At 42.8% G+C, this 14,331-nt stretch overlaps 1 protein-coding gene across 1 annotated transcript in view; it reads left to right on the top strand.

Annotated features, from left to right (window-relative positions):
- The first annotated feature begins 353 nt into the window (after positions 1-353).
- HHLA1 (HERV-H LTR-associating 1) overlaps positions 354-14,331 on the top strand; it is a 39,778-nt gene continuing 25,800 nt past the window's right edge. Inside the window, exons 1-11 of the mRNA XM_039521515.1 lie at positions 354-429; positions 2,206-2,265; positions 3,861-3,941; positions 4,634-4,717; positions 4,810-4,893; positions 6,523-6,606; positions 8,245-8,301; positions 8,417-8,503; positions 10,509-10,601; positions 11,912-12,139; positions 14,063-14,134. Of these exons, the coding sequence (XP_039377449.1) occupies positions 354-429; positions 2,206-2,265; positions 3,861-3,941; positions 4,634-4,717; positions 4,810-4,893; positions 6,523-6,606; positions 8,245-8,301; positions 8,417-8,503; positions 10,509-10,601; positions 11,912-12,139; positions 14,063-14,134 (1,006 nt within the window). The remainder of the gene's footprint in view (positions 430-2,205; positions 2,266-3,860; positions 3,942-4,633; positions 4,718-4,809; positions 4,894-6,522; positions 6,607-8,244; positions 8,302-8,416; positions 8,504-10,508; positions 10,602-11,911; positions 12,140-14,062; positions 14,135-14,331) is intronic.

Here is a 14,331-nt window from a genome sequence, read left to right as displayed (position 1 = left end):
AAAATATCATGAGTCTGAATAAAAAATCATGGATAAGAAATTCTAGATTTTTGGTTTAGTTTTTTGTTAGTTTTTTTGTTTTTTTCCTTCTGAGATTTTTAGCTTTTAGGTCACTTTTTCTAGCTTTTTCTCTGCAGTCACAAGGGTGAGAAACTTAGTTTTGTTTTGTTTTTTTTCCCAAGTAAAAGCCAACATTCTTGTGTGATTCTAGGATCTGGAGATTAAGAACAACACAAAATATTGCAAAAGTTGGAAACACTGAAACTGACAAATGCCTTGGATCCATGTAGGCTCACCAAAATCTTGTTTCTTTCTCCTAAAACAGTTGAAGCGACTGGAAGTTGGTTTCCAAAATGCCATGGTTCCATCAGCATGTGCCTGTTAAATTGAGTGCAGGATTTCTATGCCTCCTTCTCGTATGGAACTTGGGTAAGTGTGAAGTGTGTCTGAAATGCCACTTTCACTGGCAATTTATCCTGAGACATGATAAAGTAATTTCCCCAGCACGTGCACTTTGATATTGCCCAGGGAACATCCAAAACGTTTTTCCCATCCACAGCTCTCAAAGCTGAAAGGACACGCCAACCTGCTTTCACCTAAGGGAGATACAAAATACAGGCTCAGGCCAGGGTGCCTGATTCTCCACTTCCTTAGGTAGTTAAAATGCTACCACTGGCTGAAATTCTGTGGCATCACCACCTAGACAGGGTGGGGGTGACAACTCCCACCTGCCCGGCCCAAGTGATTAAGTTTTACCCCAAGTCCATAAAGCATAATTTCAATATCAATACATTAGTCCTTAAATATTACCCATGCAGGCATCTCACAATGATTGTGAATCTTGACAAGTTATGAGCGCTCTGTAGATATGTGATATATTGCTCTTTATAGATAAATAGATGTTTGTAAGATATGTGTTTGGTGTAGTGCATTTTCTGGACTGAGAGATGTTTGCAAAGAATGAGACCTTTTGCCTAAGAGCCTCTGTGTCACAGAGGTGTTAGAACTAATTAACATACCAGAGAGGCCAGCAGTTGATGGGACTCACAATGAACCATCTTCTTGAGCCTCCCAGTGTCACCCATGCCCACTTGGTGTGGTGCTCTGGCCCCACTAGTGGCATCTAGACCATCTAGAGATTGATGAGCCTGTAACAGTGTTGGCTTAGACACATCTGCCTTTTAGCTCATGCAGTAGAGGCTCATACACTAAGCTTCAGAGGTCCCAGGTTCGATCCTGCCTGCCGACAGGTCGTTGGTGTTACCCCAGGATTGAGGTATGTTGGCCTGAGAAGTTTGCATTGATGTTGTCTGGGACACATGATCTGCAAATAAATGGAAGACCTCATTCCCCAGCACTGTTGAGCCTACCTCGTCAACATCACCATTCTTAAGTAGTAGTTGTGTTATGGTTGTTTTTAGTGGCTCCAGCTGGGATCAGGGGCTCACTGTACTGGGCCTGGTTCAAACACAGGATAAGAGACAGTCCCTGCCTTGAAGGCAAACAAAGGGAGTGTTATTAGTCATGTTTCACAGACAGGGAACTGAGGCACAGAGAGATTAAGTGACTTGCCCAAGGTAACACAAGACAGTGCCAGGAATTGATTTCTGGAATCCCAGCCTAGCACCTTAGCTGTATGACTACCCAGAAGAAGCAGTAACATATCAAGTAGCATGCTTTGACTAACCAGCATGCTTGTAGCTGTCACCGTTTTCAGGATGGCATGCTGCATCATCCTTTGCATCTTATGGGTAATGGTGCTTGCAAACCTGGTACTCAATCTCTGTAACACTTTGTGGCTCTCTTCTTCCTTTGATTCCTGTTAAAGGAAGTTACTCACTTGTATTAAGGGCCTGCTCCTGTCTCACAGATGTTGAATGGTGTTATGCTATTGACTTCACTGAAAGCAGGATCAGGCCGGATGTGGGGGGCGGAGCGGGAGGCAGGCAAGAGAAAAGCTAATTTCTTAACCTTTGTTCCTTTAAAAGCTAGGTCATTTTAGGGTCAGATTCTTCCTTGTTGGTATGTACATGCTCTGCTGCCGTTAGAAATAATGTGTGGCTCTGAATGATGGACTAGTTCGCAGTACTATTGTCCAACCATTTCACAGCCATCATGCTGGCAACAGAGAAACCCCTGGAGATTCCTGGTTGGTCATTTGAGTGGGAAAGTCATGTCTCAGATTCCACTTTCTCCATTTTACAGCTGAAGGCATAGGAGGAGAAAATAAGAAGGAGAAGAGTGTGCCAGTGTTGGCTACTGCAGGTAAGGCCTGGCACATGGCTTCAGAGGTTACTCTGATTGTGTGGGGTTAAGTTTGAGTCAGAAGTATGGTAGCTATCCCAATGGGCGCTGCTTGGTGAGTGGACTCCTGTTCAGTAATTTCCACTCCGGAACTGCAGCCAGGCAAACTCTTCCACAGCCACTGTTCCCTACAGCTATGCCCCTAGAAACAACCGCACCCCATTCCTGGTGCCTAACTCCCCTGAAATGGGACTCAGCAGCCATCTCCCTGTTTATCATGCAAAGTGAAGACCCCTCTGCTGCTGCTTCCTATGATATCCATCTTTCCATGAGCATTCCCCTGATGCTGCTCACTCCCTCCTGCCAACTGTTGGTTCTCTCCAACGCTCTCATTCTCATCCTAACATCTCCCCAGACCGGAACACTGCTTCCAGTGGCTGGTGCCCTCCTGACCACAGGCTGCATTTACATTCCAGAAACCATCCTGCTAACCTCTGATGGGTTCTTAGCAAGGAGGAGAAGTGGTTTGGTTTCTATAGCACATTGTGTGGCTTCTGTGTCTCTTCCTTGCTCCTAGTTGCACTGTAGCTTTCCTGTTGTTCTAAATACCCAAGTTAGGTTTTTCATTTCCACTTGTCAGAGAATGTGTTTGTAACATATTGGCTCAGAGCTGGTAAGAAATTGTTATAGACTCCCCCCCCCCTAATGATTTTTTTCCTGGCTTGGGTTTGTCATAGAATATCAAGGTTGGAAGGGACCTCAGGAGGTCATCTAGTCCAACCCCTGCTCAAAGCAGGACCAGTCCCCAGACAGATTTTTGCCCCAGATCCCTAAATGGCCCCCAAAGGACTGAACTCCTAACCCTGGGTTTAATAGGCCAATGCTCAAGCCACTGAGCTATCTCCTCCCTGCCCCCCCCCCAATCTCATATCTTTCACCTCTGCCCTGTCCCTTGGTTTTTAATTGTCTTGTTTGAACTAAACAAAACATTTTCTACAAAATTGTCATTTAGAAAAAAGCCCTAGCAATTTTTTATCAGAAAATCTTCTCAAATTAAAAAAATTTGACAAGATTATTCTCCTTGGCTAATCAGGGCATCTCATTAAAATGGCTGAATCTTCATTCCAATTCTATGCAACGTGCACAGGTGGAAATTTAAGAGAAAACTTCTTCCAGATGAGTGTGTTTTATAAATGGGCACCTGCTTCAATGCCACTTTAATGAAAATGTGTGTTGCCCACTAAGGGACTCCAACATCCTAGGATTTTACTGACTAACATGGCATCCACAGCAGAGCACTGAGGAACACTGTCAAAAGTGCCTTTTAATTAGCGAATGCATATACAGTGCCCTGTCTTCATTTTGACATAGCACTGCCCCTGCTGTTCTCACCCGATTCTAGTATCAGCCATTGCATTGCTCTCATGGTATATTTAGCTTCTTTAAGTCACCAGACATTGTTTTCTAGCCCTAATGATGTTTTCATTTTCCCACAGATGGTAGCGTCTCACTGAATCACTTTATCCAAATCATTTAGAGGAATATATACACAGCACATTGACGGGTTCCTAGCACTGTCAAATGTCTGATGTTCAGAAATGCTGCTTCTTTTTCAGAGCTGCCTGCCAAATCTGTTGATCTGACTGCGATTAACCTGACTGAACTAGTGAACGGAATGTTAAATACAGCTCTCAAAGGTAACATTGTTGTGCTACAAAAGGATGTGAAACATTATGGACTGTCAGCTCCACATAAGTTGAAATATGGCGCTAAAGGAGTTAGGGGACAAAGCTGTAAAAATACAGTATGGTATATTGCTGTATTTGGACGAGTTGCTGCAAGTGTGTGTGTGTGTGTATGTGTGTGTGTGTGTGTGTGTGTGTAATTATTAACAAGCTGTCTTTAGAATGATCTCTTTGACCCATATTTATTGTATTGCCCTTTCATTCCTCCCCCACCACCATCAATTTTTGTACTGGTCCCTCTAGTTTTGTTTGCTTAAAATTAAAAATGGTAATTTAAAATTATTTCTGCTAGATCACAATGAAAACAAAATTCAAATGCACCTGTCTACAGTCTTTGTATGGTGTGCTTTAGAAATAAAATCATGCCACTGTTATATCAGACTCAATAGCTGATCTCTGATGGGCTCTTCGTGAGGAGGAGGAGTGGTTTGGTTTCTATAGCACATTGTGTGGCTTCTGTCTCTTCCTCACTCCTAGTTGCACTGTATGTACTGCAGCTTTCTTGTTGTTTTAAATACCTAAGTTAGGTGAGTCAGGTTTTTCATTTCCACTTGTCAGAGAACGTGTTTGTAACATGTTTGCAACAATAGCGCAATACAAATAACCCATCAAAGTCATTAATAGACGTGCACATTTTTCTGCAGGTACCAAAAAATTCTTCTCTTTGCTGAGCATTACCTCTTACAGCTCGTTTGCCTTCCACAAAGTTTCGGTCGCCATTTATAACAGTGGGTACCATACCGTTTTATTCTACTCTCAAATGCATTTTCTTAGAAGGTGAATCCAGCAAGATTTCAGTTTCCACTGTCCCTCTTTGCAGTTTCTAACCTGAAAAATGTTGACCCCAGCAAGTTCCCTATGCGGTATTGCTACTGTTTAAACAACCTGACAAATGACTTAACAGGTGGGTGTAAACGCAGTGTGACTGAGAGCGGGCTGGCGTTTGAGTGTGTTTAAGCCAAATTGTTTCCATTTGAGCTGCAGGTTCTCAGCCCCAGTCCTGCAACTTTCATCATGAGAGTGTCATAGTCACATTGAAGTCAAAAGCCCTGGTAAGTGGCTAGTTCGAAGCACTGGAGAGACTCAATGAACTCAGCACCAGAAGACTGCTCCCTGCTGGCAGCCCTGGAATGGCGCCAGCAGGCAAGATGAGTTGCCACTGGGGAAAAAAACCCTCCTTTTCTTCATAGGGAATGCGAGGGGAAAGGGGGGGGAAGACAACCCCATTAGATCCTCCCAGCAATAGCTGATATCTGTGGGTTCAATTTTATAGTACGATGTAGCTTCTCTAGCTGCTCTCAGCTCCCTGGAGATGTCCAGGGGTTCCCCCAGACCAAGCCTGCAGTAACCTGTCTAAGCCCAGAGTGGGGGAAGGAGGAAAAGAGGACTGGGGTCTATATAGGGCAGTTTAGTGGGGTGAGAAGCGCCATTGCACAAATCCCCCCAACCTCCTCTGAGCACTGTTCAAATTCCAGAATGTGTGTGAGGCCACTTCTTCCCCAGTTTGTGCACCTGGCCATTTCCCAGCGCTGGGTACTTGGCATCCAACTGTTTTACAGAGTCATATGGTGCTTCCATGCCCCTGGTTCTTGCGCAAACCTGGGCATGGCTCTGGGCCGGTAAGGTGTCCCAGCTGTGACATATGAAAAGGATATTCCATAATCCTGGTTATTTCTTCTGCTTTGGGGGGCTAGGACCCATGTCTGCACATATGTGTGTGCAGCACCTAAAACAGTGGGATTCCTGTGCCCCACTTGGGAACTCTGGGCACTACTATAATTATGATTATTTATTTGTTATTTGTATTGTGATAGCCCGTAAGAGCACCCCTCATGGACCAGGGGCACATCGTGCTAGGCACGGTACCAATACCAAACAAAACTGCTCCTGTGAGTTGGAAAGCAAAGTAATAAAAGGTTTGGAAGAGAAAAAGACAGAAGTTAGGGGAAAGGGAATAACACTAAGCAATTTGTCTACAAATGAAAGGCCACCGGGGCTAAGCTTACATGTGTGGCCTGTATTCCTATCTCCTGCTGATTTCCTAAGCCAAGTTACACAAGTTTACTCTAATATAAATGCCATGTACTGAAACGCTGCTAAAATTGATACCACAGTGTTGGCTCTAAAAGTGATTTTCTCTTCAGTGTAGAGGGCCAGTGAAGGCCTCGGCATCACGTAAGTCTTATTTGGGGAGTTTATGTAGCACCTAAGTGGGATTTCAATGGCACATAGGCCATGTACACATAAGAGAACGTTTCCCTGTATTCAGTATTTAACCTCTCTGTTCTACTTCAGAGCATTCCTATTGATAAGCATTTGAGTGCCAGTTCTGCAAAGTTTGTACTTAAATCCATCTCTATTCAGCAAGGCACTTAAGCCCATGCTTAATTTTAAGCCCATTCTTAATTACCACTGAAATCAAAGGCAAAGCACATGCCTAAAAGTGAAGCACATACGTAAGTGCTTTGCTGAACAGGGATGGACTATGGAACTGGGGCCTGGGATTGTAAACTTGCTCTGTTTTGTCTCCTAGATTTTACAGCTTTACTTGTAGATATTATTGGAAACTCCACCAGTTACCTCACAGAAATTTTCAAATCAACCTCCATCGTCTCAGGTGTGCATTTCTTTTCATCATTGCCCTGTTCACTCCTGGAACATAGAAAGGGCATGTTATGAAAATATTTTTATTAAAACTCTGTTTCATAATGTAATGAATTATTGTCAGCGTCTTTGTAACATATGACCAACAATGTAAAGGGATTAATTTAGGGCTGGATTAAGGTTCCCTTAGTCAACTTTAGTATCACATTCCACAAATAGTCCTTCAAACTTCCTCCACAAGTACTTATTGACTTCAATGGGACAGGGGAAGGCAATGTTGCTTAGTGCATAGAGCGCTGAACTGAGATTCCAAAGGCATGGCTTCTAGTCCCAGCTCCGCCACTGACCAGCTGGGTGATCTTGAGCACGTCACTTCATCTCTGTGTGCCTCAGTTTCCCCATCTGTAGACTGGTGCTTTGATATGCCTTTATGGGTGCATTGAGATCTACTGATTATAAGCCCTGGATATTATTTATTACTATTACTACTCCTGGTGTAAGGTACTATTCAACTTGAGTATATGTAGCAGAATCTGGCCCAAAATGTGGGACTCACTTTTCCTGAATATTTTTAGGGGATAAATATCCCTTTGAAAATTATTTGATTCGGTTATTACCCTTAAAATCCTGTCAATTGCCTTATATAACTCACGGTCAGATTCTGATACCTTTCCTTACCTCTGGGAGCAACTTACTCCACAAGGAATCCCACTGACTTTAGAGATTGCACATCAACTTGACTAAGAACTGCATAATCAAACCATAAATAATATTACCTTAAAATTGCAGAATTTCCTAATTATATTGACAGACAGATTAATAGGAAGACTTCAAATTCTGAGGTGCAGTTAATGGTAATCCTGTAAAAACAACTGACATATTATTTGCTATTTAAAAAACTGTACATTTGGGAGTGAACCAGACTCAAGATGGGACTCTTTCAACCTAGGCTCCTCTTATACTGGAGAGTAGCTCTTATAACTGGTTTGAAATGGGGATTTTTTTCATGGAAAATTTGGACAAAAATCATATTTGGTCTATTTTTGGAGGAAATTTGAATATTGAAAAATTTCATCCAGAAACCAAAATACTTCAGCTGAAAACAAAAATATTTTCATTTGGAAATGCTGTCACAATGCCTCATGGGAGTTGTAGTTCAGATGTCTTATGTTCCCATTGTCCTGCATAAGGTGGACTCCCTGGTTGGATTACATCTCCCATGAGGCACCATCATCTCCCCTTTTGGACAGCCGAGGCAATGCATCATGGGAGTCCCTGCATATGATGCATCATGGGAGATGTAGTTCACAAGGAGGAGTCTAGCCCATAGAGGAGACATGGAACATGAGGCACCTACACTACAGTTCCTACAAGACACCACAGAGGCATATTCAAATAAAACTATTTCACTTTTCAACTGAAATATCTTGCTTCTTTGAAGAAAATTGGAATTTTCTATGGACAGCAGACACTTTTGTGAAAACTTTCATTTAGTCAAAACCTGAATTTTCTGTCAAAAAACAAGTTTGGATTGGGATTTTTCAACCAGCTCTAGTAATCACCCCTATTAGGTGGATTTTGATTCTATGATTTCAACTCTTTTAAAGTACACTAATAAAAAGCATTTGATCTACATTTGTTTTCCTTTCAGTGAGTCAGAGCAATGATTCAGACTGCATCTATATCTGCGTGATGGCAGGTCGAACAGGTAAATGTAGAACTTATTCCTTCTGAGACTATAACCCTTACACTTACAGCACTGATTAAATCAAGACTCTACTGCTTTAATCCCCGTTGTTATTTCTGTGCATGTGTTTTTGCAGGCAGAAATATGTCTGACTTTTGGGAAATGATAGAGAAATCTCCTGTTATTAATTACACATTTTCCAGTAATATGTCTGCGCTCCTGGGTAAGTACATCCTGACGGAATAAATGAATAACATGTTTTTGTGTTACCACTGCAATGAATGCAAAGATTTACTTCTCTGTTTATCCTACACATTAACCACAGGAAACTGTGTATGAGTTAAATGCAACACTGGCACATCACCAGATTTAGGGTCAGATCCTTCATCCATTAAAGGCAAAACTTCTATTGATTTCAGTGGATGAAGTGTCTGGCCCGGGGCTAGATTTACACCTTACAAGCCCCTAGGCACAGCATCTTCAGGGCCCCCCTGCCTACAGCTAACCTTCGTGTTGCACAGTTTTAGAAAGGTAAGGCCTCTCTAGAACGCCGTTGACCCTAGGTTCGTGCCTATTGTGCCTAATTGGAAATCCAGCCCTGGTCTGACCTTTATGACTTAATCCAAAATTCACTGAAGTGAAGCACATACGTAAGTCAATGGGGGCTTGTCTACACTACCCACTGGATCGTATCTATACTAGACGCGATAAATCGACCGCTTAACGCTCTCCCATTGACTCTGGTACTCCACCAGAATGAGGAGCACAAGCAGAGTTGATGGGAGAGTGTCCGCTGTCGACTTACCACAGTGAAGACACAGCAGTAAGTAGATCTAAGTACGTCGACTTCAGCTACGCTATCCGTGTAGCTGAAGTTGCGTATCTTAGCTCGACCCTGCGCAGTAGTGTAGACAAGCCCTGGGAGTCTTCCAATTGACTTAAATGGGCTTTCAATCAGGCCATTAAGTGGGGGTAGGTACTGAGCATACCCACCATAGCCCTTTGCCTTCCGTGGGGATAGTAGATGTTCAAAACCTTATAGGATTTGATTCAACAGCACTACTATGACCTTGAATTTGCCCTCAGAAAGCACAAATAATTAATAGAAAATAATAAGAAGATTGGTTAGATGTTCATCTAATGCTTTATCCTTTGAGTGTGCTCCTAATGCCTGGTGTAAGATTTAGGAAGTGTCTGTGGTTTGCTTACTGAGAGAAAAGAAGCCAGAGATCTATATTTCTAATTTGGATACAAAAGCATAGTCATTTAGAGGAAAGGTGTTGCATTTACCCCAGTTGGAGATATGGTGGGGAATTTGCACATCTTTGAAAGGTGGGAGATAATGGAGAGGTGTCTAGTGGATATGTGACATGCTGGTACCATGTTTAGGGGCAGAAAAGGAGAGTCTTTTCTTTTATGCACCACATGAGTGTGGTGTGAGAGGTAGGTGTAGTCATGACCCCATGAGCTGTGTCTTCTCCAGATGTTTGGCGGGACTAAGATGTGGATGGGAGGTGAGGGAGCTAGCATTCTATCTAGTAGTGAACTTGTCAGTCACTGCAGTCCAGTCTCTCCCTATAGAGATGAATGGATGATATTTGGTATCTAGTATAGTCTGTAAGGTTTGTAAGACACGTGTGTTCATTCCATAGATACACATCTGGGAAAGTAAATCTAGGTGAAATTCCCCAAAATAACAAACACTTGTATGAAAATAGGATCTCCGGAGCTGGGAACTGTCAGTATCAAAACCACAGGACTCTACTGCACTTGATTTAAAGGACAAACTCCATTAACTCTCAGCAGTAATAAACTCTTATCTTCTACGTGACCTAGCCACTAGAGGGGGATAAGACACCGTTGCTACAGTAACACCTGTTGTGGTAACCTAAACTGCATGGTAAATTGAGCTACACCTAAAATGTTGGCCTCACGCAGCCACTGGTGAATTGATCTTCTGCTCAATGTGAACATCACAAATATTATAAGTGAAGTCAATGAGAATTTTACTTGTGCATGATTAAGTCCAAGAGAATTGTTTCTCCTATTTAACAAAACAGTAAAAACATATAATAGCTACTTTTCTTTCAAAGACAATGGTTGTTTCTCTTACACCAGAACTAGCTCTAAACCCGTGTATTTGATTTACATATGCAAATGCTATCAAATTTGCTTTAGATTATGAGCATGACAGGATACAACTAACTCTAACTTTTACTAACTAAAAGATATAGACTCAATTCTTCCCAGCTTAATGACCTTACGAGAAGACCCTGACAAGATCGTGGACGAGCCCCCTGAAGACATTTGGACATTTAAAAGTATGCAAGTATCCTCAGAGCTAAATATTTAATCTCCTGGGCAGACTAGTTGAAATGCATTTATGTCTCTTATTTGGTTCGCACCACTGTGTGCTCGATGCAGGACAAAATCTAGAGGAAGGCACAGCCTTTCCTAAAGCACAAGATATGTAAACTGGAGAAACATTACACATCCGGCTAATAGTGTCTGATTGGGGATTTGAAGTTCTATGCACAAAATGGCCCAAAGCTTTTTTTTAAATAACTTCATTGTTGATAGAAGAAGTGTCTTAAGGAGGGATGTGAATTAAGGAAATGTGGTTGCAGGGCATGTGAGATGGAGGAGATTGTTCAAGATGCTTCCCAAATCTCACTCATTCTCCCCATAAACCCTTCCTTCCCACCAGTCTGTCTCCTCTTTCTCTGTCTAGCTATCGAAGGTACTTACACGGCTTCCCTTACTGTAGTAGCTCAGCCTTCAATGTATTTATCCTCAAAATACCTTGTGAGGAGGGAAGAGATATTTATCCCCATTTTACAGATAGAGAACGAATGCACAGAGAGGCTAAGTGACTTCCCAAAGGAGGTCTGTGGCAGAGCAGGGATTTGAAACACATCTGCCAAGTCCTAGGCCAGGGCCCAAGCTACTGGACCATCTTTTCTCTCCCAGCGATCTCTAAATATTCATCTTTTTCCTTCTCATAGACACTTTTCTCTTTATCCTCAAACCCTTTCCCTTTCCATGTCTCTCAACCCTCTCACACCAAACCTTCACTGTCTTTCACATTCCCAGTCTCAACTCCCTCCACCCAATTTCCCCAATCCTTCTCAAATCCCAGTTTCCGTCCTCCAGCTCCCACCAAACTCATCCCTCTTCTTTTTCCCCACATGCCCATCACACGATTCCCCCTCCTTAACCCTCACCTCTTAGCTCAGCAGTAGAGCTGGTTAGGAAACGATAGAATTATTTTCTAAGGGAAAAAACTGAAAAATAACATTTTATTTCCTTTTTTTCCCCAATAAACAGAAAACTTTTCAGTAAAATGTTTGTTTTTGAAAACTTTTTTGGTTTTTTTTTCATTCAGAAAAGAGAAAATGTTGCATGAAATGAAATTGTACCATGCATCCATCTCTCCCCTGGCCTCTCTAATGAGGTTGAGTAGTTGCCATTCAATGTATACTAGGTTTTATCATGTGTACTGTAGACCCGACTGTTCCCCAAAGCGTTATGCTTGCCATTTTCTGGATGTTTTGGCATTGGCTGTGCTGCAATAGGCGTGTACATCAATGTGCAATCAGATAACATCCTTCCTGTTCCTCTATGGCTTTAGCGACAAGGATGCCTTCCTGGGAACAGACTGTTGCATGGAAAGGAGACGAAATCCTCTCTACAAGATTTCCCACATGGCCAAAGACTGTTGGTTTGAAAGGATCTGGATTTCCAATTCCACAGCTGCCCTGGTGGTTACAGACAGATGTTTCAAAAGGACATGGCACTACAAGGCCACCTCCTACTCCCATGGAAAGCTATGATATTTTACCCCAAATGCAGCCATCAAGTGAGTTCAGAGAATGGTCTGCTGTGATCAGAAGCCTGGGAACATAAGAGGTCTCACTTACTCAGTAGACTATGTCCTTTGCTTATACATCTTCAGTGAGGCTAAATCCTGCTTGTGATCACTCAGCTTGTCCTCCCTGCCGGTTTAGGGAGTGCATTGGAGCAGCAGCTGTGGAGTGACTCTTCAGGCACTCTGTAGCCCAGGGAAATTATTCTTTCTTTGCCCAACTTCCTACCCTCTGTAGAGCTACTCAGGGGCTGTGTGCTAGAAGGAGAAGGTGGGCTTAACAGGATGGGGAAGGGAGAGAAAAACAGCTCCTGTTAGATCCAGCCATGGATTTTCTGTGACCCCAATCCACTGAAATGTTACTTCCTGAGGAAAAGCATCAAGCTTGAGCTCGCTGTCATCTTGAGAAAACAGTCCTCAAATTCAAGAATTTACATCAGCCCCCGCCTATCCGTGTCATTTTCAGGGAGCAGTGTCCTTGGGGTGCAGAGAACAATAGAAACTCTTCTTCTGACTCTCCAGACATTAAACACCTCAGCCTCTACCTGAAAATCTGAGCATAAGAAGGGAAGAGAAGTGAGTCAGGTTTATGGTACCTCAAAAAGGCCAAACGAGAACTAGTGTGTGCATATAAGGGCATGCATATAAGGGCACAGCTTGCCCACCCAGAGATCAAAGCTCCTACAAACATCAGCAGCATCCAGCACATGTAACTTTTTGCTTTCATATGTGTCAAAGTTGAAAAATTTCAAGTCAGATGAGGAAAGAGCTTGGGCCATGATTTTCAAAAGTGACAAGTGATTTTTCATGGAGATGGTTCAATTTCCATTAAATTGTGGCAGAATTGGCACACACATGCCTGGTTTCCTGCCAGTTTTCCCTTCCTGCTCTTTGGCAGCCCACTCGGGGGTCTAATAGGGAACTGAGAGCCTGGAAGCCGTGGCTCCTAAGCACTGTGGCTCCCAGCCCAACTGGGGACAGAGGGCTTCCAAGGTCAGGCACTCTTGGGCAGCCCATCATGCAGGCTTCCCATGTGCCAGAGCCCCAGGGCTTCCAAGGTCCCTTGGTGGACTGCGCTGGAGCTGGGGCACTGTTCCCTTTCACAGAGACTTTCTAAACTTTGGGTTTTCAATCCAAATTGGAACAAAAACCAATTCTGAAATATGAAGCGCCTCCACAAAATGGAATGATCTCTCTCCATGCAGCAGTCTCAAGTTGGACACGCAAATATCACTCAATGTTTTTGAAAATCTAGCCCATAATTCTTTCCCATAGACATATATTATGTGACTGGTATTGAATTAGCTTGGAAATCTGGCTGGACAATTTAATATACATTCTTTGTTTCTGCAGCAGGTACATCTTCACCAATGCCCTCCATCTCTGCTGAAAAAATGCAGGATTTACTGAAACTTCCTCTTTCTAGTGAGGAGATTTCATCATTGTAGGGGAGTTACTTAAAATTATTGGGACTGTCCTACAGCAGCTACTTACCCAGCCAAGGCCTCCATGCTCCTGACTCTTTCTTCAGCCTTCTTCATTCCACACGAGCCACTTAGCTATCAGCCCACTTTCTGTTCTTCTCATGCCCAGGCCTTCAGCCACGGTGCCGTGTGTGCCTGGAAAGTCCTCCCTGACATGCTCCTGGCCTTTTTAATTATGCTAGTGGGTGTATTGTAAATCCTTGTCTACCCACAACTAGTTCGTGACCTGCCAAACCCTTGGGACTAACAATATGCATGTTGAACTTCACCCTTCATCATCTCCCCATATTTTATATGCCATTTAGTTCAAGGAAGGCAGGAGTCCTGTGTCTTTATCTGCTTATAACACACCAAGCATGCTGTTGGCATTATACAGGTAAGAAATCATAACAATTAAAATGATATTGAAACATGTTTGGTTTTGTTCCCATAGCTGAAATGTATCCCTTCTGGACACAGCCAGCGTCTCCTGAAGTAACCAAAGTATCTATCCAAACGGAGTCATGTAAGTTTATTTCTTAAGTACAAGAATGAGGTTGTTTTGAGATAACCTGTAAAGAATGGTGCCTGGTACATTTATGAGAGAGGAATTAATTAATTTGTCCCTGTATGTGGGCTCATATATACATATGTATATAAACAGATGATTTGTCAAATGTGTAATTCTGTGTGGCCTACTGATCCTTTACTGGACCTGCCACA

This window comes from Mauremys reevesii, linkage group 2 (assembly GCF_016161935.1).
Source record: "Mauremys reevesii isolate NIE-2019 linkage group 2, ASM1616193v1, whole genome shotgun sequence".
NCBI lineage: Eukaryota > Metazoa > Chordata > Testudines > Geoemydidae > Mauremys > Mauremys reevesii.
The sequence above is the reverse complement of the archived record's forward strand: the minus strand, read 5'-3'. Positions and strand labels throughout refer to the sequence as shown.